The sequence below is a fragment of the Talpa occidentalis genome, unplaced genomic scaffold, assembly GCF_014898055.3.
Source record: "Talpa occidentalis isolate TD23 unplaced genomic scaffold, MPIMG_talOcc4v2.1 talOcc4.4, whole genome shotgun sequence".
In the NCBI taxonomy this organism is placed as follows: Eukaryota; Metazoa; Chordata; class Mammalia; order Eulipotyphla; family Talpidae; genus Talpa; species Talpa occidentalis.
In genome coordinates, this window is record NW_023604295.1 from 6,145,532 (window position 1) to 6,170,655 (window position 25,124).

Sequence of the window (25,124 nt, forward strand, 5' to 3'; positions counted from 1 at the left end):
CATTGCAGCCACCTGTGGGAGCGCAGCTCACACACATCTTAAAGACGCCCTTCCAATGCCTCTGCGGTTCGCCGTTCCTGCACTGACTATCTCTAAAGCAAGTACCAGCCCTCTCTGGCTCCACACTGCTGTCACCATCTTACAGACAGCCCGTCTCCAGTCACTCTTTAAAGCTAAATGGGGGGTACAAAGTAAAAAAAAAAAGAAAGAAAAAAGAAAAAAATTAACGATATTGGCTCTGTTTAAACAGTTTTACAATTTGTTTAATTTTTAAGGCACACGGAGTTTAAGATCATTTTAACATCTAAAAATACAGTTAACACTAGGAACATCTGGTAGTCAATTCATTTTCCAAGTTTAAATGTAACATCATAAACCTAGTCTTAAAAATATGACGCTTCAGCAGATGTGAAATGCTACCCAGGGAGACACGTGCAGACCAGCCCCGGCAAGTGTCTGGTCCACACCGCGAAGCTGGCAGCCTGGAGGGGACCGAGGCATCCGGGCCCAGGGAGCCAAAGTGGAGACGGCGTCAGGGCTTCGTGTCCCTGGGCATTTTGCGCTAAATCCCTAAACAGTTTCTGCTAGTGGTTTGCTCTCTTCCAAAATCAACCTCCCGTAAAGCAGATGCAAATGTTTAAAATGAGCATCTTCGCAGCAACCACACGCCACAGTCAACTGAACGGGAGAGGATCCGGGGCACGTGCGTGGTGTCCAGGGACCCAGCCGGGTGGGTGTCAGCGCAGGGAGGTCTTGATGCGCGTCAAAGCAGCCCCGGGTTCTTGCCTCGGCGGGGTCCTGGCAGGCGGCTCCCACGCACCGCGGAGGAAGGAGAGAGACAGCCCCGGACGTGGTGGAGGGCACGTCAGGGAAACCAGAAAACGCTTTTGAGGCCCTCTTTCTGCTTGACCGTTCATTAGCACTGCCTGACAACTGTCACCATGAATCCCACCAGCCTGGATCTTCCCAGCCAGAGCTGCTGTGGGATGATGCAGGGGAAGGGCACAGAGCTGGGCCGGCCTCACACCACACTGTGGCTGAAGAGCCATGCTGGAGAGAGAGGGAGCAGCTGTGAGAAGGAGTCAGGTGCACTTCCACGCAGCGAGGAGATTCCCCACCACTCGCAACTGCTAGGAAGAGTGTCCTGAAGACCCGGTGTCTCCGAGAGGGAGGGAGTGAGAGCAGGCCTGGGAAAGGCAGCTGGAAGGAAAGGCCTGGGGGGCACTTTCTCCCTGGCTTCCTGGAACTGGAGGCAGCAGCATCTTGGAGGCAGTGGGAACAAGGGGGGGGGACCTCCCATGCTTCTGGGCCCTGCCCATGCACCCCCTAGGGTTCCCATCCCTGCGAAACCAGAAGGCAAGCCTCCAAGCCTCCTGTCTGGCTGGCTAGGCTGACCTTTGGTCTGAGGCCCTCTATGGATGACCTTCAAGGCCAGGCCAAGAGGTCCCCTCCCGCCCCCATCCTTTAAAATAGACAATTCCACTGTGCAGGAACTCGCGTGTGGTGTGAATATGTGTGGGAAAGAGACTCAGGATTTGGATACGCCACCCACAAGTCCTCAGGGGTTAGCTAAGTGCAGTGAGAGTCCACTGCGCTCCACTAGTGGAATTCTTCCTTCTTTTAACCCCTCTGACATTGTTTTTAAATATTAAAATAGGCCTGTATCATTTTGCGATTACAAGGACAGCACTCTCGTTCTGAAGAAACTTAAACAACTATTTTCAGAGGAGAAAAACAGGCCATGTATGATTATGGAAACTATCGGAGGCAATTTTTCTTTTTTTAAATGAAGGAGAAATTGAACTCAAACCTAATTTACCTCGAAGCCTACACTGCAAAATACACGTCCCAGATAGCATAGATGACGATCCGTGAACATAAAAGATATAAATTAATGTAAACTGGACAACTAGTGTGTGCAACCAGAGACTGGTATTATTCTGATACACAAATTACAAGTGATGAGTGCATCACACTACCACATGGGCCCGTTAAAATATGGGCATCACTAAGCAAGGGATGGCATGTTTATTCTGGGGCGAGGGCGTGCAAAGGAGGGTGAGGTCCAAAGAACATATTTTTTTCATAGCCCATCCGACTGAGAAATAAGACAGAAAAACTACCACCACCACCATCCCCTTCACTTCATTCTTTTTGCAACATCCGAATATGCACGTTCAATCTCCTGGTCAGCTGGACACGTATTTGTGAACTCATCCCTAGCGTAAGCATTGTTCAAGTATCTCCAGACGCCAGTCATTTCAGAAGGAAATTCAAAATCTCTGTATCTCTTGGCCACGATCTGAAAATGAAGAGGAAAATATCAGCAAAGGGAAAACCACTCATGTAGGCAATGAGATCAGATAACACACTCTTTGAAGTGTGCGATATGCTCTCTTCCTCAAGTCCTGAGGTCATTTACCTCCAGCTACCCCCACTTCCACTTAGACTATGCATGGGACATACTGGGGACAGGAAAGGTTATAGAAGTTACATCTACTGGACTCCAAGCAGCTCCACGCTATGCTGCCCACCAATCTAACACAGAGGGAGCTTGGGATGGACTGGCATGCATTTGCTCTATGCTGGGGCAGATTTCTCCCAGTGTTTCTGGTAGATTTTCTTTATGTATTCTGCTGCGGTGTTATCAGACGCTTAAAGATTTGTGTGGAATCTTTGGTTTATATTCTGCCAGGATCACTGTCAAGTGCCGTCTTTTGTTCCCTCTTGCCAGGCCTCACATGCTGAAATCCCAAGTATCTGTGTATGTTATAACCCCCACAGATCTCCAACATTCTGCCACTGAGGACAATTCATTGGGGGGCTACCACGTGCAAGGGGTCGACTGATGAACACAAGGATCTCCAATCTTTATCATTGCGGAAGTGGTGGGTGTGAGATTAAGAGTAACACCATTGAGAGTAAAGACTTTGGGAAACACCATTTGAGATGTTTCTTTCAGATAAAGGGCGATGCTGGGGAATTTGTCGCAAAGGAGGGTATGTTCTGTGGGGACAGTATTCATTTCCTGCAGCTGCTTTAACAAAGTTCTGCAAACCGGGTGACTTAGAACAGAAGCTAATTCCCTCAAAGTCCTGAGCCTAGAAGTCTGAGATCAAGGCGTCTGGAGGGTGTGCTCCCTGAGGAGGGTCCCGGAAGGATTGGCTCCAGGTGTCTCTCCTGCTTTCCAGGCCTCCTGATCCCATGGAACCACAACTCCAGGATTTCCATGGTGCTTTCCCTGTGTTTGTGTCCAAAATCCCCCTTTTTGTAAGGATACCAGTCACACACCAATCTATCCCAACAGGCCCTCACCTTAACTAACAAGGTCTGGAGGACGCCATCTTCAAATAACCTCATGGGGCTTCAACATGAATTTCGTGGGGGACACCATTCATCCCATAGCAGGCACACAGGGTTTCAAAGGCCAGTTCTGCTTTGTGGCCTCCCTTTGCACTGAATCTTGGGACATCTGAGAGACATGAGCTTGGGATGTGTCACAGATTAAAAGTTCTTCAGGACTGATTTCCAGACTTTGAAGCCTTGGAGCAAAGCGGGATTATATAAATCTCAGAGAACCTCCTAAATTGTCTAACACCTCTTGCTGAAACTCAAACTTACTTATGCTATTGTTTAAACTTCTTCGTTCCTTTTGTTGGCATTTATCTGGTTCTCTTTAACCCTTTATTTTAACATTTGGGAGTAAATCTGTTACATGTATGCCTCTTAAACGTGTACACTTCTATTGCTATCACATTTTCTGAATATAATACTTTATTCTGCTCTCCATCTTTCTGTGGATATCTGTGCATTTGTGTATTTCCTTTTCTAGCAATTTAGAAGGTTTAGGGTCTATTTTAATTCTTCCAGAGGTTTCCCATATAACATTTAAAACATTTAAACCGAATTCTCGGTTTCTTATATCACCCTTGGATCATCTCTACTTAATTCTGTTGGTGACAAATGAGGAAATGAATAGAGTGACACTTCTCTCCATTTATTCTCCCAGAGGAGTAAAAACATCCACATTTACACTGATTCCTGCAACTATTATAGTCTCATTATTGTTTAGTCTTAGCTGTAGTTTTTCTATTTAAGTAGGTTCTATTCTTTACCAGTCCTTTCATATCTCCGCTGTCCCCAGATTCTTATTCACTTATCACAATTTCATCTTTTTTAAGAGTATTCATTTTATGGAGCTCAGATGTCTTGGCAAAAACAATATTTTTTTTTAATATAAAAGTCTACATCACACAATCTTAATTCTCTGTAGTATTAAGTGATTCTTTCTGGTTTTGAATGTGATCACAGAGACAGATGAGGTCAGTCTGAATTTCTTCCTTGCACAGGTGATCTTACTATTTATTATTATTGATACTGTGGTTGCTATTGTTGTTGTTATTATTACCATTCTCATCATAAAACACCCCAGAGTCTTTTGATCCTCAAGGCTTATTTATTAAACTCATCATAGTGTGTCACCAGCATGTTATTTAACTTGCAGATTCAGGTCATCCTTTAGCTCAAAATAATATTTCCTTTGAATCTGCTCTTTTCTCTTCCTGTTTCTGATCTCTCGTTCCTGATGACAAACATCTGGCATCTATCTAACCACCTTTACCTCCTGATGTGTCTCTAATTGATTTTTGATGGATTTCTCGCCCCTGAGTACTCCCTGCAGTGTCCATCTCTTGCTACTTCAAATATTAACTTTTACTTATTTCCCAAGTCTTTTTCTTGAGCTGTGGCAGCCTAATCGTCATTCTCCTTGGGATATTATACATGTTTTTACACCGTCTATCTGGTCTTGGAGCTTTTCTCAGGCAATTCATGTTCTCTTCCATTTCTTTGAGGCAGCAGTGAGGTATCCGTCTGTGAAGTTCTCTGATTTGTAGGAGTGACTCTCCCTCACATGACTCTCACCTTCCTCTCCCTCTTCTTTGTCCTTATCCCTTCTCGCCTCTCTCTTTGGATCATCTCTATCCACACACAGGTCCCACTTGGATTCTTTTGAGTCAAAACTATTGGATCCACTAAATTCCAAAAAACAGTGTGGAGAGGGGCCTCCCTGGTGGCACAAGGGGTTAAATCTCAGCACTATGAAGCAAAAGGCAGCTACTGCGGCATGAGTTTGATCCCCAGCCAGGGAGGTGACCCACATGGTGCAGCAGGCCTCTCCTGTCTCCCCCACTGCTCCCCTCAGCAGTACATTTCAGTAGATACACCTGTTCTGCTCTCCACTCTGTCTCTGGTGAACCCTCTCACCCCCTGCACCTCTGGCCTACACCTCAGCTCTTGTATGCATAAATAAATAAAATAAATCTTTTTTTAAAATAGAGTGGAGAGCAAGGGAGTGAGATGGGGCAGCTGGTAGACCAATGTGGATACAAATCTCATATATCCAGTCACCAAACACTGCTCCATCCTCTGCCCCAGGCACACAGTAGGGTTAGGGCTAGGGTTAGGGTTAGGTTTGGATTAAGTACAAAGTTAGGGGTAGGTTTATGGGTAGGGTTATGATTATGTTCAAGTTTAGAATTAGGGTTAGGTTTGAGTTAAGTTTAAGGTTAGGGTTGGGTTTAGATTAAGTTCAGGGTTAGGGTTAGGTTCACGGTTAAGGCTACGATTATTTAGGGTTGGGGTTAGGTTCACACTTTGTGTTAAGACATTCTCCACTCTGAGAGTAGATTCACAGATTCACAGTAGATCCACATTCAGCAGTAGATCCTCATGGCTTAAAGTGATGTTCATCTAATTTACAGTTTCTCTCTTGAATGTTTCAAGGCTTTGCCTCTCCTCTCCCCACTTTCCCTCTGTTGGGGACTTGGGGACATGCAGAACACAAAGACTGTGTCTCTGTGAGCTTCCTTCAACTCTGCCTGCTGGAGCTCTCAGCTGGAAAGTGATCTGTGTGTGTGTGTGTGTGTGTGTGTGTGTGTGTGTGCGTGTGTGTGTATGAGATCTACACCACGCCTTCATCCTCAAACAGAAAATGTTTGATTTGGGAATTTTAGGACTGCATTATTGACTTATAGAGAAACCTTAACCTTGATAAACATGTAGAGAAATGTGCCTTGATCTTGTGACACCGCACATTGTGTGAAGCTTCTTTGTCTTTGACTTGGGGATCTGTCCTTTCCTGATTTTATGAAAGATAAAGTTAATGCTCTGTTTTTCTTATTGTTTCCTCTGGGTTTCAGGAAGGGGAATAAATTATACATTTATATTAAATTTAAATTATAAATTCTTTTACTCTCTCATCTTCTACCATAAAATCCTCTAGACTGTTTCTCATTTCCTTTCAGAAGTGCTCCATCCTGGAAGTTTATTAAGCTGTTTGGTAATCTGAGTGCTAAATGGCTTTGAAGACTCTGTTCTTAAGTCTTATATTGGAGTCAGGGACTGATTTATTTTACTGTCATTTACCCCTTCCTCTGACATTTTTTATAGGAGCTAAATAAGTGACCATTGATGTTGTATGACTCGAGTGTTCCTCCTGATTTTCCCCCACCTCCGTGTCCTTCTGTGACACTACCCCAGGCAGAACAAAGGCCAGGAAAAATCCACTGAAGTTCACAAGGACATTTTTTGGGAAATGCTCACTAGACTCCCCATCTGAACAATCAGCAGTGTAGTGGATTTTGAGGGGTTGCAATGCTGTCATAAATTTTAGACACCAGGAAACCGACAGACTTGTTGAAAAGAACATTCACTTGTGAGATCAACAACATTTTTCAAGACTTGACTTTCAAGCTGATACCCCTTGAGCTCAACATGTAAGAGAACAGAAAGAAGACAAAGGGAGCGCATAGTGAGGAAGAAGGAGGAAGAAATGCCAGAAAAGAAAGCAAAGGAATGACGTGAGGTGACCGGGGGTGGGGGCTGCTAGTCCACAGAAGTAGCAATGCCACCAGTAAATTAGTTTTCTTAATGCCAGTTAAATGCATTATTCAAGCAACAACCAACTACAAGTTTCTAACCCTGTATTTGCCCTTGTTTTCGCTTCCATCTTCCCTGTCCTTATATCAAGGACCTAGCTCTAGACCTGGTGGGATTTTAATAATCAAGATGCCCTACAGCAAGTCTTGGGCTTCTTCCTGGAACATCTGGGGTTTCTTCAGGTCAAGGGCATAGCAATGTGATCATGGAAATAACCATTAACACCTGTGGCAGCAAGGTGCCAGGTGGGGCACTACTGAAGTCTCCAAGTGGGGGGCCTTGGAATCCCAGAGTCAGCCCCCGGAGTTCTAGTTAGTAGGACAGGACAGGATCAAGTGTCCTGCATTTCTAAAGAGCTCTCAGACAATCATATGCCTGCTAATGCCGGAGAAGCACTGGCCCAGGAGTTTCAACACTGTTAGGGAATGGCCCACGACTCTTGCATTCTCTTTGTCTCTCTGGGAAGCCAGAGGCCAAGCCTGGCAGAGGCCCAGCCTAGGAGCTGTCTGCTGCACCCCAGCTGTTGGGGTCCATGTAAGAGCTGAGAGAACACACCTTGTCATCTCTAGATGACATGTTTATCCCAATGATCACCCACAAGTGACTCAGCTCACATTTTCATACTACAGATGCCACGCACCAGCAGTGAGCCCGGGGCAGCAAGCGCCGTGCAGCCACTGTGCCCAAGGTGCATTCCCACACCTTCCCCTCGGGGTGGGGGGTGACACTGAGAAGAGAAGCTGTGACATGGGGGCCGGGGGGATGGGAGCCACGTTCCCAGACAGTTCCTGGGACGAAAGAATATGTGAGAAATGCTGTGTATCTGAAAATTGGGGTTTGGCTGTTTCAAACAGAAACAAGCTCAACTTTTTAATTCTGCGGTGCACATTTCAGGTGATTTCGGTGTCTGGCCAAAACACAAGTCAAAACAAAATCAAACAAAGCCCCATTCATGTCTCCAGCACCCGGGATGGAGGAGCGGCAAACCTTAATAATGTGGAGCTTGGGTAAGAGGTTGCAGTCAGCCAGCGTGAGCTCATCCCCATCCAAGAACTTCCTTCCAGAAGCAGTGACTTCCTCGGTGCTATAGGCATCGATTTCATCAGGCAGAGGGCTATTTAAGTAGTTGTCCAGCTTCTTCAGGGCCTTTAGCAGGTTCTTTTCATAAACTGAAACAGAACGGCAAACAGTGAGCCCTGGAGCTTCCTTTCTCTAGGTAAGAAAGAAGACGTGCGTCTCCTGTCCTCCCCAAGACAAACAGACGCAGGGCAGGAGGAAGGCTGTGGCGCAACACAGTCTGAGTAAAGGACTCACCCCTCCCTGGAAAATAGCTCTGCTTCCACTGATGGACATGCCCCTGGGTCCTCGGGGTGTGTGTGTGTGTGTGTGTGTGTGTGTGTGTGTGTGTGTGTGTGTGTGTGTGTGTGTGGAATTAGGAGCAGTCATTTCAATAATGTCTACCCAACATTGCTACTGCTAAACTTACTCATTTGTTAAAAAAGTATTTATGAGGGGCCCTCCCTGGTGGAGCAAGGTGTGAAGCAGCACTATGAAGCTGTCCACAGCCACTGCAGCACGAGTTCGATCCCCAGCCAGGGAGGTGACCCACATGGCACAGCAGACCTCTCCTGTCTCCCTGCTGCTCCCCTCAGCAGTGCATTTCAGTCATCCTATTCTGTTCCCCACTCTGTCTCTGGTGAATCCTCTCCCCCCGCCCACACGCAGGCACCTCTGGCCTGTACCCCAGTTCTTGTATGCATAAATAAATAAATCTTTTTAAAAATGTATTTCTGGGAAGCCAATAATGAAGCAGACACTGGGGCAACATCATGTAAACTGATTTCTGTATGGTGATTATTTTCCCCTAAAAATGTTGTTTTCTGGGCTCCCAACCTCCAGATAAAATGTTCAGTCTCTTGAAACACATGTGCAGCTTCAAAGTTGGAGGGATTCTCTTTGTCTCTCAACACGGGACCCCACACTCTGTGAAATAACCAGAATTCCCGGGGCTTTCTCATGAGCTGCCCCCCACCCCGCGGCGGTCCACATTGAAAACAGGGACAGGAAGATGGAGACACTCACTCTCATTTGCATCCTTCTTGGTATTTTTTATAAATGCTGAGAATTTGGCAAACACATCATTTCCTGCAGAGTTAGATTCAGGGTGTTGAGTCCCCAGCTTTGGATACCTTGAAAAATTCAAAATGAAAGTGTCACAGACAGCAATGATCGAGGGGGGATGACATGGTGGTGGTGAGGGGCTATCATTCTCTGAGTGAATATAAAAAAGAAAACTTCCCCTTGACAGCCTCCTCAGTCTTTGATCAAGGAGCAGAAGCAATGCAGTCTAGGGAGAAGGTTCTGGATCTACTGTCTCATCCTGGGATGGAGGGCCCCACCTGGCCTCACTGGGCTTAGTGCCCTCCTTATTGAAGTGTAGAACATGGACTAGAAGTTTCCAGAACTTTGTGATGTTGCATGTCAACGCAGACACCTTCCAGAAATGGCCAAACCACTCAACACCCACCAGCCTCCTCTCTACTTCCTGCCATTCAACCCTAGCAGCCAAACTGTGGGTGCAAAGCTCTCCAAGTCCTCTTAACTCAAAGTTTCTACTCTTGCTTCTTTCTGTGGCATACCACAGGTCCAGCTGAGGGAGTCAGCACCATAGAACACCAAATGCATGAAGCCAAGCACTTTAGAATTGTCCTCAAAGGTGGGGGGAGAGGGGAAACAGAGGTCAGGGGGAAGAACCCAGTTATGGATGCTGTTTTTATGATACCTACTTTGGGGGAGCTAATTTCTCCTCTAAGAACTCCTCGATCTTATTCACATCCGTCTTAACTTCACCATCAAAAGTCATAAAAGGAGGGTTTGTTCCGGGAGCCAGGTTCTGCAGGTCCGCAGGCTTCCTGGGTGGGAGGAAAATGCAGAGTTTACAGGAAATGTGCCCAGACCTCCAAGGTTTAGCCACGTCCTCGCCAATCAAAAAGAAACAACCCTGGAGAATTTCAAAGGCGACTGTGGGTGTAAAAGTGTCACACTGGCGATGAAAGTATGGTCCCTGTTCTGGGTATGGAGGTGAAAAAGTTAACTCTCCCCGGTGTTATCAGCCAGGACTGATGCTCAGACAGGCGCTGGGGAGGTCTGCAGCTGACCAGTAACTGGCAGAGCAGGTTCCTCTGGCGCCCCCACACCTACTCCTTCCTGATTACAGCGGTGGAGTCAGCCGATGATCTTGTAATTACCACTTGGCCCACGCCCCGGCTTCAATTCAGGGTCCTGACCACCAATGGACATGCCATGGGTCCTCCGGGCGTGTGTGTGTGTGTGTGTGTGTGTGTGTGTGTGTGTGTGTGTGTGTAGGAAATCAGGAGCAGTCATTTCAATAATGCAGAAGCTTTGTCTCACCTTTTCAGATCCACTGTTGTCACATTAAATATAACACCTTTTAGCCAGAGAATCATAAAAAGACGCTGAGAAAATGGGCAATTTCCAATACTCTCGCCATCATAACCAGCCTACAAGTGGAAAAAGAAATATTCAGTTGAGCTGCTCTCACAGTCACAAATGCCAGATTCCACGGCCATGTGAAATCAAGACAGACTTGTTCATTCATGGGTATGATACTGTAAATAACCCCCTGAGGCCATTTACACAGCCTGTATACCAGGTTGGAGCTGGATGTGTAGGGTGAAGGAGGACTCATACACACACGTGTGGACACACACATTCTGCATGGATCATTTTCTTCCTTCCCCACCACCTCACCGCTTCCTGCCATGTTGGCCTCTGAGTCGCAGGTCATAGAGGGAAAGAACAAGAAGAAGGAATCTATCTGTTATCAGACTCCTTCTGCTTTTCTTCCCCTCCCTTCTACCTCTTGATCCTTTTCAGAAGCAACACACTCTCTCCAGGGTGATCAGGCTAAAAAGCAGACCAATATGCTCTCCTACTGAGACACCATCCCTAACAGTCTCTACTGAATGGGAGGGCTGGAGTACAGGAGTTTTGAGTACCCTGGAAACAATAAGACATTTCTGTCCCTTTGGTTCATGGGGTGCAGAGAGATGGGGACTGTTTGACCCTGAAGGTAGATTATTGCATAGTTGGCATCCAAGATGGAGGGACATGAGACAGCTCCTCACTAATGACCCAAAGCAAGTCCCATACACACTCACAAACACACACAATCACACACACACACACACCAAACTAAGGCAGAGAAACACACTGAACACCCCTGTTCCTTCCTGTGCTAAAGGAAAAAGACAGGTGTTGGTGTTGGAAAGGAGAGAGGAGGCTTGGGGAATGCACAATTCCTGGGAGATGAAGAGGTGGAATTAAGGCTGACAAAGGAAGATCCAAAACTCTTCCTCCTCTTCCTGGCTTTCTCCACTGCACATGTGTGTGTGACAAGGTTGTGGTACCAATCAAGTACTGGGAAGGCAAGGAGGAGGTATGGATGAGTGGCTCGCATTTCCAGACTTCATGCCCTACACTGAGCCAGAACTCACCAACAGAAACACAGGCAGCCACATTTCATCCACAAAGACCAAGTCAACCACACATAGTTGAAAGAAAGGTGAGAGAAAGGCTGAATAGGCAGAAAGTGAGCTCCTGGCTTGAGAATTGAAGAAAGGAAAACAGAGGTCTCAAGAAAATTTTCCAGTCAAGAAGAGAGGTGTTAGTTGGTTAGTAAGTTAATTTCAGAGAGTGTTTTCTGTCATTAGTGTTCTTACTTCGTACTGGAGTAGTTGTTTATAACAAGAGGGCCCTGCAAATTAAGAGGATAATTGACTCATTCCCCAATTTTAGACAGACTTGATCAGTCTCAAAAGAGAAACTCCAAAAGACCAATAAGCACATAAAGAGTTTCTTAATATCATTGCTGCACAGGGTGAAGCAAGTAAAAACAAATATATACCAATATACACCTATTAGAATGGCTAAAACCAAATGGTGCGACAATAATAAGTGAAGACATGAATGCAGAGCAACCGAATTCCCAGTCACTCTTAATGAGTGTGCAAATTGGTACAACTCTGGAAAACTGTGGCATAGTTACCTGCCAAGGCTAAACATATAACTCAACACTGCCACTCCCAATAGAGATGAGTGCTTATGGGCACAAAAGGCCCTTATACGAATATTCTTAGCAGCTTTCATAGGATAGTCAAAACCTGGGGTAAAAAACCACCAGATTCCATCAAGAATAGAGTGAGTAAATAAGTTGTCTATTCATATGATCAGACACTACAATGGGAAAGAACTAGCAACTGTGTGATAAATCTCACACACATAATGTTGAAAGAAATTCAAGACTTGAAAGAATGTTGTATGTAATTCAATGCAGGTGAAGTTTAAACACAGGTAACCTTCTCTCCATGATGGGAGATAGAATAGCAGTTGTGCCTGGAAGCTGGAAATATCGGGGAGGAAGGACAGGAGGGAGTTTTATAGGTTGTGGAAATGTTCTGTAACTTGATTTAAAGCATGGCTACACGGTTGTACTCAATTGATTAAGTCAAGGCCTGGGTATTTATACTACATGTTTTACCTCAAAATAAAAACAAAAGGTAAGTAAAAATATTTATTAAAAATACAAAGAAAATAAAACATTACATTTAAAAAATACAGAGAGTCTAATTCAGTGGGTAGTGCATGGGGCCTAGGAATTTGAATTTTCCCTGACTTCCCCTCAGGTGATGGGACGTTGGTGTTCAGGGACCTGGCTGGGAGGAAACACCAGCCCTAGCCCCACCTTAGCCAGGGACAGCAGCATTATTATCAGTGTGGAAGACAGAACAGTCTTCTGGATGATCCCTCGGTAAGAAGACTGCAGACTTTCTAGTTGATTAGTGCTGCCCCATAACAAGAAGATAGTGAGTTGACTGAACACAGAAAGAGGCATCCATAGACTCAGATAAATTAATTCAGAACCCTCTAAGCTCTTGTTTCACACCCCTCCAGCTCCCCGAGCCTTCCTACCTCCCTTCGGCATTTATCACATAGCCACATATTGGAGGAGATTGTCTATGCTTAACCCCAGCTGGCATCTGAGAAGCTGCTCTGCACTCAAGGATGGGGAGGTAGACAGTGAGCACCCCAGCATCCTACTAGCCAGTCCTAAGAGCTCCCCTGCAGATGACCCCTGAAAGAGGGCTCCCCTCCGCCATTCTCTGCCTTGGGTGTCTCATGACTCGGCCGCCATTTTGAAAGTTGCCCCATGTCCTCCTTCCTCTGTTCTGGGGCAAGAAGAGCACAGAGCTGAGTTACAGAAACTCCCAGGGGCTTGCTGCTCGGAGCCCTCTTAAATCACGGCACTTTCTCAAGGGCTACAGGTTTGGGCAGAGTCAAGCCAAGAAAAGGGGGGAGGGGGGGATGAAAGTGCAGGGACACAAAGCCACATATTTCAGCCAGTCCCGACTTGCTCCACAGCTTTTAAACCTCTTATTTTTATAGTAGTTACACTAAGCACAGCAAAGTCTAAGATAAGTTCTGCAGAGTGGGGTAATTGTATTCTTTCTCCTTCTCCCTTGTCTCCCTAGCCTTGGGAATCCTGTTATAACTCATTCTGAATGCAGCAAATCCCCGCTGAGCCCCCGAGTGCTCTGCCTGGCTGGGAGTCTTCATGGAGTTCAGCCTGACGGGGAGCCCTGGTCTGCGCGCCCGTCTCTCTGCAGCACGAGGCCAGGCAGCTGGGGAGGAATCAGCCGGCCCAGGTCTCTCTGCTTTGTCTGCTTCTTGGATTGCCTTAACACCAGCCGGTGTTTTCCCCACGGAAGCTTCCTTCTTGACATCTCCCGAATCATGCTCCCCAGCTCCTCCTCTCCAAGTTTTATTGATTTGCCACTTATTGATAAAACCCTATCATGGAGGAGCCCAACTTCACCCCTCGACCTGTGCTCACCCCCCACTAAAGTTCCTGCCAAGACCCTATCCCATGAACCTCCTCTCCTGCCTCCCCTTAGCACACCCTCCACCTTTTCCGTTCACGGTTCAGGGTTCCATATGTTGTGTTGTGCTAATTTCTTTTCTTTACTTGTTTATATTGTACGGAGCGAGTGGGACCATCTGGTAATTGCCTTTCACTTTCTGATGTTTTTCCCTGAGCATCATCCCCCAGGAGCCACCCAGCCAGCACGAGTGCATCTTTTTTAACAGCTGCGACATATTCCATGGCACGCACAGGCCACTGCAGGTTTCTGGAAGGCATCACCGGCCGCCGTGGGGCAGCCGCGCGGTTCCATACCTCACCTGTTGCGAACAGTACCCGGCTCCCAAGGAACAGGACCTGTGTCTTTAGCAGGAATAAAAAAGGTGAGAAGCGATATAGTTGTTAAAAAACAAAAGGGGCCTTTGTCATCTGGAAAAGCATCAGTCTCTCAGCAGACCCCTGGCTGGCCTTGCACCGGGGACCCTGGAAGTTGGGGAGGGTGACCAGTCCACCCACCCCCACCCGGCGTGGCAGGCAGTGAGCACAGCAGCAAGGCAGGGGCTGTGCCCTCACCCGCGTGGCCTGGGCCCCGGGCCGCTCCCCCCGCGCGGCCAGCGGACGGGAGGCACCCGGCACTTGAGAGGAATTAGCCCGCTGCCATAACTGCCAATGAAGCAGGATTTACATATCCAGCGTTGCTTCATCTTAAATTGCTCTAAAACATTTTTTCTGTCTCGCTCTGCTGTAAATGAGGGGGTTACGGGAACACAGTGGGAGTGACGAGGACGCCTTGCTGCCTAATTTTATTACTTTAATGTGCTTCAGTGCTCGGATGTGCCAGCAAAAATAAAGGCGAAGATATGCCATCTCCCAGCCCGGGGTTGAGCAATAACGGGAGAGGATCGTCTTGGCTGGACTCGCGCAGCCGCCGAGAGGGTGGGATAAATGCATACATATTAGGAGCAAATAACTGACACCGCCGCCATAATTGGAGCGTCTTATCGTACCAAGTTTTATTTTCCAATGCTGATAATTCTCTCAGGCTAATTACACGCTGGGCCAGAATCCCTCAGCAGGGTGCCCAGCCTGCGGGGGAAATTTTTGTACATTTCTGATAAAATCAAATTAAGCCGTTTGAGAGATCACAGCCTCTTTTGTTTCCAGGGAAGATCCAGCCTCTTGGATAACCCAAAACTGTGGTTCTGCCTTTCAGATTCAACTTTTGGGAGTGCTCGGGAGAGTCATTCTCATGAGGAAAACACCAGCGAGGCCTCTGCTGCGCTGCATGCTGAGAAGCTGTTTGCAGAGACCCCCACCCTCAGCAAATAGAACTTCCCCCACCTACTCTTTGCATCCTTGCTCCAAGCAGAATTTTGGGGGGAGGCGTATTTTTTCATTTCCTTTCTGTGCTTTATTCCTCCAGCAAACGATCTCTCCAATGTTGGGCTTAATTACACCCCCACACTCCCACCTTCCCCTCGGGGACTCTGTCCTACAGGTGGTGACCTCTCAAGGTGTTCTTGGTGGCTCCTCAGCACCCCACCCTCTCCTTCCTGCCAGAGTAGGCCACGCACCCACCACCTTGACCCCCCAATTTCTTGGCTCCTACCTTCTAGAAAATTTCACGTGGGCTGAAATGGGAACACATTCTGGAAGATAAGACATTTTCCCTACTCTACTCAAATGTAATAAAAAACAATTTGGGGGTGGAGAGAAGATAAAGAAGAGGCAATATCGGTCATATTCTAATTGGTAGGATTAATTGGTAATATTCTAATTGCCCCTTTACGATAACTGGCTTCCCACAAGGAGTGGGCTTTGCATCCTGTGTGCAGAGAAATGTTTGGTTCCTGCAGAAAACCGGGAGGGTTCTGAGGGCAAGTTGCAAAACTGGCTCCATCACAGGGAGGTGGAGAAAACCAGTGAGTAAAGATGGTCTGTTCAGTTTCTGACTTGCCAGGGGGACTTTCAGTGGAATGACTGCAGTAGCTGACCGAGCTGGCCAGAGGACACAGAAAAGACAGAGATGGGAGTGGGACCATGGCCAGCCACCAGAGTTGGTTCTCCTTCAAGAACAGTGTGGTCAAAAGGCCTGGCCAGCACTCGCCTCCGCTGGCAGCCAACCCAGCAGAAGACTGAACACTGCACAGCCAACCAGATGGGAGCCTCCTCCCTGGAAAAGTCACCACTGACGTTTCCGAACAACTCCTGTGTCTGCCAGAAGCACCACAGCCTCACAGGCTTTGGGATCTGGCAACTGGACACTGCGTGACCAAGCACCCAGATCTTGGCCTTCCTCTTAGCAGTTATCTGGATTTCCCAGACACTTCCCCGCACCTGTCCGTGGAGGCCAGGCCCCCTGCTCTCAGAACCTGTGATTTTATTGCACTTACAACTGACTCCAGAGTTTGCAGACCACCCCTGAGGGGGGTGAGGGCCCAAGGACTCTGAATGCCCACACAGCACCTGAGCCAGCCCAGGATTCAGGCCCCCAGTCATTTCCCTGTGTTTTCCAAGTGCAGGAATGAGGTCCGGGCCCGTGGGCACCACCAGGAGGAGTGAAGGCAGCCGGTTCCCTGACTCTAGACTCCTGGCCCCATGAGGGTTAGAGACAGCGCAGTCCCACAGGGGTGTGGGAGTGGGGTGTGCACGCCCTGCCTGCACCCTTGGGGTCCCTGGTCCAGGCCTGCCTGGGGGAGCAGGTGAGGCCAGAACCTTGTTGCCTCCAGAGAAGCCTCTGTGGGCGGGAAGCAGGCCCCCTGGTCCTTTCTGGCTCCTACTGGAAGCAGCAGGAGGACTGCGTTCCGGCACTCGGAAAACACAGGGAAATGACTGGGGGCTTGAATCCTGGTGCCTCTGAGCTCCTTGAGCCTGGTCCACCTCCGGGAGGGCCTCCCAGCCCCTCCCTGCTCTTTCTTCTCTGGGCCGAGGACAAAGACCCTCTCCCTGCAGAGTCTCCCTAGTTCTCATGACTAAGTGACCCCCATGGGCTGGAGCTGGTGGGGAGGGCAGATCCAGGGGAGGGAAGAGACTAGAAGGTGGGTGAGAGGCAGGGGGAGGGCCAGAGGGCAGGAGGACAAACAGGGGAGGGAGGCAGGACTAAGGGCCTGAATTCAAGGCGGCAAAGTCTCCCCCAAACTTCGGGGCTTACTGGTCTGACTTAACTCGCAACATTGAAATTGGCCTGAGCCTTCCTGGTGTGGAAGGATGCTGTGAAAAATATTTAAAAGTCTAATGAATGAGACTTTCCATTTGCCTGAGAAGTTGAACCTTCTATCTTGAAGCAGCTTCAGGTCTCGGAGGCAACAGGGTTCGGGGGGAGGGTGGGCTCAGCGTCAGGTAGGAGAGGGGTGTGAAGTTCGAACTTAATTGTGTGGCCTTGGGCAATTAATTGTTCTTCCAGAGCCTCAGTTTCTCTTTCTAAAAGATAAGGAGAAAGATACCCGCGCCTCGCAGGCCCGGTGATAGGCCTCGTCTCCTGGACACCCAATCAAGACGGTTATTATTATTATTATCATCATTACGCTCCCCAGCTTGAGCACAAAGAACAGACAATTATGGAAGTTAGGCTGCTTTTTAACAAGCCTGAATTAGGGTGATTTCCATGCCCAACCGTATTGGCCTTAAAAGAACCACTAGTTATTTTTTTCCTCAAAAAGCAACGCCTCCTATATTGACTTCAAGTGAAAATGAAGAACTGAAGTCCTTTTCTTAATTGCAAAGCAAACAGAGCTTCAGCCAGGAGGCCGAAGGCAGGGCCTGCCTGACCTTGGTGTGGGAGGACAGGCCGCCGGTGCCCGTGGGGCCAGCGGGACATGCCGTGAGGGAAGTGGTTTCTTTTCAAGAAATGACACCAAAGTCCTCTGCCTTTGAGCGTTAAGAGACTGACTGTCTTTCTGACTGAGAACTAGGGAGAACTGACTGTCTTTCTCTCGGCAGCTGGAGCCGAGAGGCTGGGGCGGGGGCCCATGCCAGGGTGAGAGCCCCGATAAGAGAGAAGAAGGTAAGCTCGGCCTGGCTGAGGCCCGCCGTTCGCACTTGGGAATCGCAGATCCAGCTGGAGAAAGGTTATGATAACGAGGTCAGGGAGACCTGAGTGAGCTTCTCCCTCCCTTTTCAAAGCAGAACATCTTTGAAGGAAGTCGCCCCTCGAACCAGCCACTTCAAAGGTGATTTTTCAAAACTGAAAACAGCAACCACTCACCGAACATCCACTCAGTTCTACGCCACCGAGGGACGTGGCGGCATCAGGGCTCTGATGCCCTGTGAGCTGTCCTGAATCCTGAATCCTGGTGCCTCTGAGCTCCTGGGCCTGGTCCACCTCCGGAAGGGCCTCCCAGCCCCTCCCTGTTCTTTCTTCTCTGGGCCGAGGACAAAGACCCTCTCCCTGCAGAGTCTCCCTAGTTCTCACGACTAAGTGACCCCCACAGGTTGGGGCTGGTGGGGAGGGCAGGCTTCCTATTTCCACTACACAGGTGAGGGGCGGAGGCTCAGAGAGGCTGAGGAACAGCCTCAGAGACACACAGGAAGAGGTGAACAAAGATCCTCCTGTTCTCCCCTACTGGACCTTGTTCCTGGTTCCTGCTTCTTTCCAGGTGTTGCCCCTGGAAAAGAGAGCACCACCCCCCCCTTCCCTAAACACCTGCCCTCCCCCACCACACACTTCCTCCTCTGAAGTCACCCTGGCCCAGGTCTCTGAGCCTCCCACCCAAATTCCTGCAGCAGCCTCCTGCTGGGCCTCTCCCTCGGATTCCTGGTCCCTCTGATCTCGTCCCTCTGATCTTGCCGATTCCTGGACAAGGTTATTAACCCTGATAAAATGCCATTTTCCTGAGCTCATTCTGCTGGAATGTTCTTCAAGCACAAATACAAATTACAGTGCTCTCAAGCCCTGTGACCCAAGGCTTGACATTTCAGTCTGCTCCTCTGTCAAGAAAACAGTTCCCACCTCCGTGTTGGGTGAGAATTGACCAGAGGTCACTTGAAAACTGAAGACAGTGATGTTCACACAGAAACATTTAATAAGCTGATGCCTGCTCCCTCCTGCGGGCCCCTCCTCCTCGCGCTTCCCATCCTGGCTCCAGGGTTTCTTCTCATCTCCCCTCCTGCTTCCTGCTTCCTGCTTCCCTTCTCTGCCTTCCTCCCTCACTCCCTCCCTCTCTTTCTTCCTTTCACCCTCCCTTCAATTGCTGGGGGGCAGGACGTCCTGAACAAACTCCACAAGTAGGTTCTATGGACCCCACCCCCAGCCCAGACCAAAGACACTGCAGACACCAAGGACTACCAATCCCATCATGTCGTCACCACCAGGGAGGGTGCTGGGAGCCGAGGTGGAGCTAAGCAGCCGGGCTGGTGTGTCACCAGACATGCGGGCCTTGGGGCCTTGGTTTTCGCCAGCTGCAGGTGCTCTGGGGGTTCCAGCTCCGCGGAAGGGGTAGGACACGTTCACCAATGTATCTCTCTCTTTCTCTCTGAGTCATTCTTTCTTCGTCTCCCCCTTTTTGTAAATAAGCCCTTTATTGCCCTTTCTGTGTGAGCCGCAGTTGAGTCTCCTAAGTCCCTTCCAAGCGCGGGTGAAGACCACAGTCAGGCAACACATGTCACCCTGGGGCGGCCCCGGAACACCGTCCCTCCCTGTCTCATGTCCTCAAGCCAGCTGCTCTCCGCGTTGCTGTCCTCGCAGACCAGCCCGCCCGCGGCCCCTCCTCCAAGCCCGCTCGCCCGGCCGCCACACCTCGGCCCTCCGTCGGGACTGGGAGGTGAGTCCGTGACTCCCTCTTTCCTTCCAGGACGCTCTGGCCGCCATTTCCTTTCCGTTTTCTGAGTCTGCCTACAGGACAATCGGCTCTGCCTGGTTTAGCACCAAATCGTTCCTAATTGTTTCCTGCTGGCTCTTCCCGTCAGGTGGCCCACGCCAGCTTCTGCACAGCACAGGTGGTCCAGGCTCCCTGGCACTGCCTGTCACGTGTCCCCTGGCTGCATCCTAGGGTAGGCCTAGGTCCATGGAGCCACCTGCTTCACGGGGCAAGTGGCAGCCGCCCTCGGAAGCCCCAGCAGACTCCCACCGCGTGGGCTTCCTGTAAAGACAGGGAGACCTGCCTCTGCCCAGGCTGCCCCGTCCCAAGCGCTCCCCAGAGGCCTATCATGGAGTGCCTGCTCCCCGACCCCACAATGACAGGCTTGGGGCGAGTGGTGTTCTCGGGACCGTCCTGACTTTAGAAGTGGAAATCCAACATCTCCCCAGCCCCCAAAACCCCAGGCAGGTTGGCGCAGCTTGTCACGGTCTGCCCGGATGGACGCGTCTGTTTCTTGAGGAGGTTGCTCTGCCCTGGTCACTGATCAGCTAGAAGCAGCGCTCAGTTCCTCCCTAAAGCAAAACAGCAGCGCAGATTAATGTCACCGATTGATCAGGTTAGGTAGCTGATAGTTTGAAGGCTCAGGAGCTGGAACAATCAGTTCCCAGGGCGGGAGAAGAGATAACCAGGCTAAGCCTGCAGGTGAGGGAAGGAAGTTAGATACCTGGCAAATTCCCCGGCTTACAAGTGCCAGTGACCCAGCAGAGCCTTTCTCTGCCTTCCCATCAGGCCACATGGAGACAGAAAAACCATTTAAATCAGGGTGAGTTCAGGTGGCAAACCTACCCCACCTTGGGTCTGGGTGAGACAGATACAAAAACCCTAACTTGGAAAGATTTCTGCACCCCCATGTTCATGGCAGCACTCCTGATAAGAGCCAAGACATGAAAGCAACCTCAGTGTCCAATGAAGGATGAGCAGATAAAGAAAAGGCGGTACATCTCTACAAAGGAATACTATTCAGCCACAAAAAAGGAAAGCCATCCTGCCATTTGCACCAACATGGCTGGACCTTGAGGGCACTATGCTAAGTGCCATAGGTCAGACAGAGGAAGAAAAATGCCATTTTGGTCTTACTTGGATGTGGGGTCTAACGGGGGGAAATCAAGCTCACAGATACAGAGAACAGATTGCTGGGGACCAGAGGCAGGGGCTGAGGGCAAAGAGTGAATGGGGTCAAACTCTATTAATAAAAAGAGTTCTGGGGATATAAGGTGCAGCATGATGACTATAGTTCATATACTATGTCGCATATTTGGAAGTTGCTAAGACACTAGATCTTAAAAGCTTTCACCACAAGGAAAAAAAAGGTGAGAGGAGGGGTGTTGACTAGACCTACTAGGGTAGTTACCCCACAATGACACAAATATCAACCCTCTCCACTGTCCACCTGAGACTGGGAGAGCATTACATATCAGTGTCACTTCAGGAAAATAAAATGAGCATTTACAGTCAGGATCTTCTGCATTCTCAGGTTTACCCTGAAGCTTCAGGTGAGAGAAAATACACAAATCAGCATAAAATCAAAAGCCATTCACAAGGGAAGTGCAGTGACTCCCTTTCCACATCTAACATCTTTCAGCTTCCTGTTTTGATCTAATCGCTCTGAGCTCAGAATCCTGAGTTGGATCAGCAAGACCAGACACCAGCAAAATGCAAAGTCAGCTCCTGCCTTTGCTGTCCTCTGACATAGGGGGTAAAAACCCAGACTCTTGTTGGTATTCTTGTCTGATTTGAGGTTTATTTCTTGTTTTCTTACTTGAAATATCACCTGCCTTATTGGAGCATCATCAGCAGAAAACTGATTTAAAAAAAAACTAATGTGGATACACACATATTTGCATATTGAATTCTCTAATAGTCATGACTGTCCCAGCACAGAGAGAGAAGAATAGGGAAGGGAATAGAAAAACATCAAGACTCAAAAAATAAAAAATATATATTTTTTTAATTCACTGGTGCCATTCAGGTGGCAAACCTAGCCCCAGACTGGCCATCTGGACGGGGCAGACTCTCCTTGGCCAAGGTCAGGCAGGGGTGGGCCATGTTGTGAAAATATGTGATGATAAGGTTGGCAGCAACTTGGGCCTCCCCGGTGGCACAAGGGGTTAAGCACCACACTATGAAGCTATCCGCAGTCTCTGCAGCATGAGTTTGATCCCCGCCTGGCCAGGGAGCAACCCACATGGCGCAGCAGACCTCTCCTGTCTCGCCCACTGCACCCCTCAGCAGTGTATTTCAGTGGGTCTGCCTGTTCTGTCTCTCACTCTGTCTCTGGTGAATCCTCTCACACACACCCCCACTTCTGACCTACACCCCAGCTCTTATATGCATAAATAAATAAATCTTTTAAAAAATAAAGGATGGTAGCAACTAACCTCTCAGAGCATCCTTGGTTGCCACTGTCCTAAACATTTTATTTATGCTAACTCAATCATCAATCCTGATACCAACCTTGTCAAGTGTAGGTACCGCTACTATCTCCATTTACAGGCCAGAAAACTAAACCACAGAGAGGTAGAGTCACTTGCTCAAGGTCACACGGTAGGATTTGAACCCAGGAGTCAGTCAAAGCCCATCTCTTTATCTCACCCTGGACTCCGGCTTCCATCCCAGTGGAGGGGTCCAGCCCTAGGGTGCCCCTCCTCGGAGCAAAGGGTGTAGGCTCAGTTGTTGGTTTGCTTATTACTCCCCCCCCTTTCTTTTCCGTAAGGGTTGAGGTGCTTGCCGGAACTCATAATAATCAGAGAACACATTTCAGAAACAAGTGAAAAAGTGCACAGCACCACAGTGGTTGGGACACTTGACGGCCCTGGAAAAAACCCCAAGTGGGTTGGGGGCCTCTAGCTGAGGCCGCGTCATCCGCTTCCTCTCTCAGAAACTTGCTAGAACTCTGAGTATGACAATGTCTACCCCACCCCACACCTGGGGTCCAATTAACAACAGAACCCCCCATACCCATGCAGGGCCAAGCCGTGCGCCTCAGCAGACGTCCCACTGTCCTTCCAGCCGAGCAGGCAGGACCAAGGAGCTGCTTGAAAGCTCCTGTCAAATCTGATCCAGCCCAGCCCAGCCCAGGTAGGCGTTCCGTGTCGTGTGGCCAAGAGTTTAGACATGGAATTTTTTTAAGACAGTAGAAATGCCCAACCTTTCCATAAAAACACCAGAGAGCATTACGCATGAAGCAAGATGCCATTTCCTGCTGTAACCCAAGGATGTATTGGACGTGTTCTTCTCCTTTCGGAGTCTGGGAAAATGCTGGAAAGGGCCAGCAGCGCTGACTCAGAAGCAGCAAGGAAAATAACCACCAATGACTTTCCAAGTAGATCGACACTAGACCACAGCTCATGCTGCCCAGATCCTGGGGTCACAGGGGCAAAATATCAAAGAAGAGACTCTCAGACTATTTATGGTGCAGTGGGCAGCAGAAGAGTCCTCCAGAGTTATCCTTGTCCCAACCCTTAGAAACTGACTAGGTCACCTTACACGGCACACAAGGACTCTGCACACGTCAGCCAGGTTGTGGATTTGAGGTGGGGGATTATCCCAGATTACCATGTGAGCCCAAAATGAGGACCTTCCCAGCTGGGGAAGGCTAGGGAAGACTTATCTAGAAAACGATGGTCAGAGAGATTAGCGTTACCTGCTTTGAAGGTGGAGGAAGGGGCTCTGAGCCACGGAACACAGGTGCCTCTAGAAGCTGCGAAAGGCAAAGACATAGATTCTCCCCAGAACCTCCAGAAAGAAACAGTCCTAAAGAGGCTGTAATTTCAGCCCAGAGAAAGCTGTGTTAAGCTTCTACGCAATAGAGCTTTGAGATAAACAACTAGAGTTGCTCTAAGTCACCAACTTTATCACTTATTCCAGCAGCCAGAGAAATCTGAAGGTCACTTCTCTTAAGGGCATCTCAGTGAACGATGAACCACAGCCAGGACGGTGGTCCCCACAGCTGCCTCACAGCCCAGGTGTGTGGAGGCTGAACCATGAGGTTTGCGGGACCTCACTCTAAAATGTCCACACAGCACAGTCACCACCATACATTTCTTGTCCTCAAGTGACAAGTGGCTGTTCAGCTGATGATTCCCAAATGGTGAACCCATTTGGGGATTTCCTGTCAGCAGCAACCCCCGAAGGGACAGCACTTGGTTTATTTTTAGAAATTCTCATTTGCCAGAGACTATGTGATGGCCCCAGGGGAAGAAGGTATCGTCTGGAGAAGTTCTGCGCAGAACCCAGTAAAGGGCCAAGCCAAAACCACAGCACCTGGGTGGGGACTTGGGAACTACAGCGACTGTTTACACCCAAACTGTGGGGTGACCCCTCCACATCATCTTTGGGGCCACAAGCCCAGAGGATAGCTTCCTACTTGAGCTCAAAAGCTACAGTCCCCAACCCCCACCCCCAATTTTTTATTTGGTAAGATCAATCAGTGGATCCACCTGGCCAAAACTCTAACATAAAACACACGCAGGAGGAGGGGTCCACCCAGGGCATTTTGCTCTTTTTAATCTTATTTCTTTACTGTGGTTTTTAAAACCTGCTTTCTCCAAAGGTGAGAACTTCGAGAGGCTGTTGGCGCCCCCTTGTGGTCCTGAGATGCACTTGCAGAGGATCACCCTCACTTCTACCACATCCACCCCGAACTAGGTCCTGCTGGATAAGGTGAGTATGGGGTATGGTGGGTTTGGGGCCTGCAGGGTAAGTGAATTATTGGTCAGACTTTTTACACCACTAGCCTCTGTGGCTATCACCTGTGGCCTTGTTTGTGTTAATGCAGAAGGCACTGGGGAGTGTGGGTGCGGGACACGCGTACCTGACTGTGGACACCTGGAGTATGGTTGTGCGCATGCCTGAGCGTGCACACCTGAGCCTAGAGGTCAGGGCTATAAGGGCAGCGTCACTCAGAGGACGGCTATGGGAGGATGCGTGACTACACAAGAGGCGAGACCACAAGAGATCGCCAGAGAGAGTCCAAAGAAAGCGCTAAGATTCACCGGGGGCTGGGAGTCAGTTGCCTCCCAAGCCTCCCACCCCACTGCGGGCCTGCCACGACGGGGCCCCTATAAGAAGCTAAACCTTCCGATCTTCCAGGGACTCAGGGCCTTCCCTGCTATTTGGGATTTTCAGTTTTAAAACCAGGAAATTTCTGGGAAAGTAAGTTGATCTCTGCTACCCTGGATTACCCTCGGGCCCCCTGTGGAAGAAGAGGGCCCTGTCTTTCTGTTCTGTCTTTCCAAGGCGTACCCTGTGCCTTGGAACCTGGAACCTTTAAAAATACATCTTGATTTGAGACCAGCCGCTGAACTGTGCCTACTTTGCTCAATTAGCAAAAAAATAATTGAAGATCTTTAAATCGTTTCCAGACTCTCGCTGAAGGTTGATGGGGAGAC

At 49.0% G+C, this 25,124-nt stretch overlaps 1 protein-coding gene across 3 annotated transcripts in view; it reads right to left on the bottom strand.

Annotated features, from left to right (window-relative positions):
- Positions 1-962: 962 nt before the first annotated feature.
- The window catches only part of CLIC6 (chloride intracellular channel 6), a 32,524-nt gene continuing 8,362 nt past the window's right edge, over positions 963-25,124 (bottom strand). For 2 of the 3 annotated variants that reach the window (XM_037524984.2, XM_054700290.1), the window contains exons 2-6: positions 10,351-10,460; positions 9,726-9,851; positions 9,022-9,128; positions 7,927-8,108; positions 963-2,302 (exon numbers count right to left, since the gene is read on the bottom strand). In XM_037524984.2, coding sequence (XP_037380881.1) covers positions 2,141-2,302; positions 7,927-8,108; positions 9,022-9,128; positions 9,726-9,851; positions 10,351-10,406 — 633 coding nt within the window. In that variant the 5' untranslated portion in view covers positions 10,407-10,460 and the 3' untranslated portion in view covers positions 963-2,140. Of the gene's footprint in view, positions 2,303-7,926; positions 8,109-9,021; positions 9,129-9,725; positions 9,852-10,350; positions 10,461-18,083; positions 18,112-25,124 lie in introns of those variants that run through there. The other variant, XM_037524985.2, reaches the window with a different exon arrangement.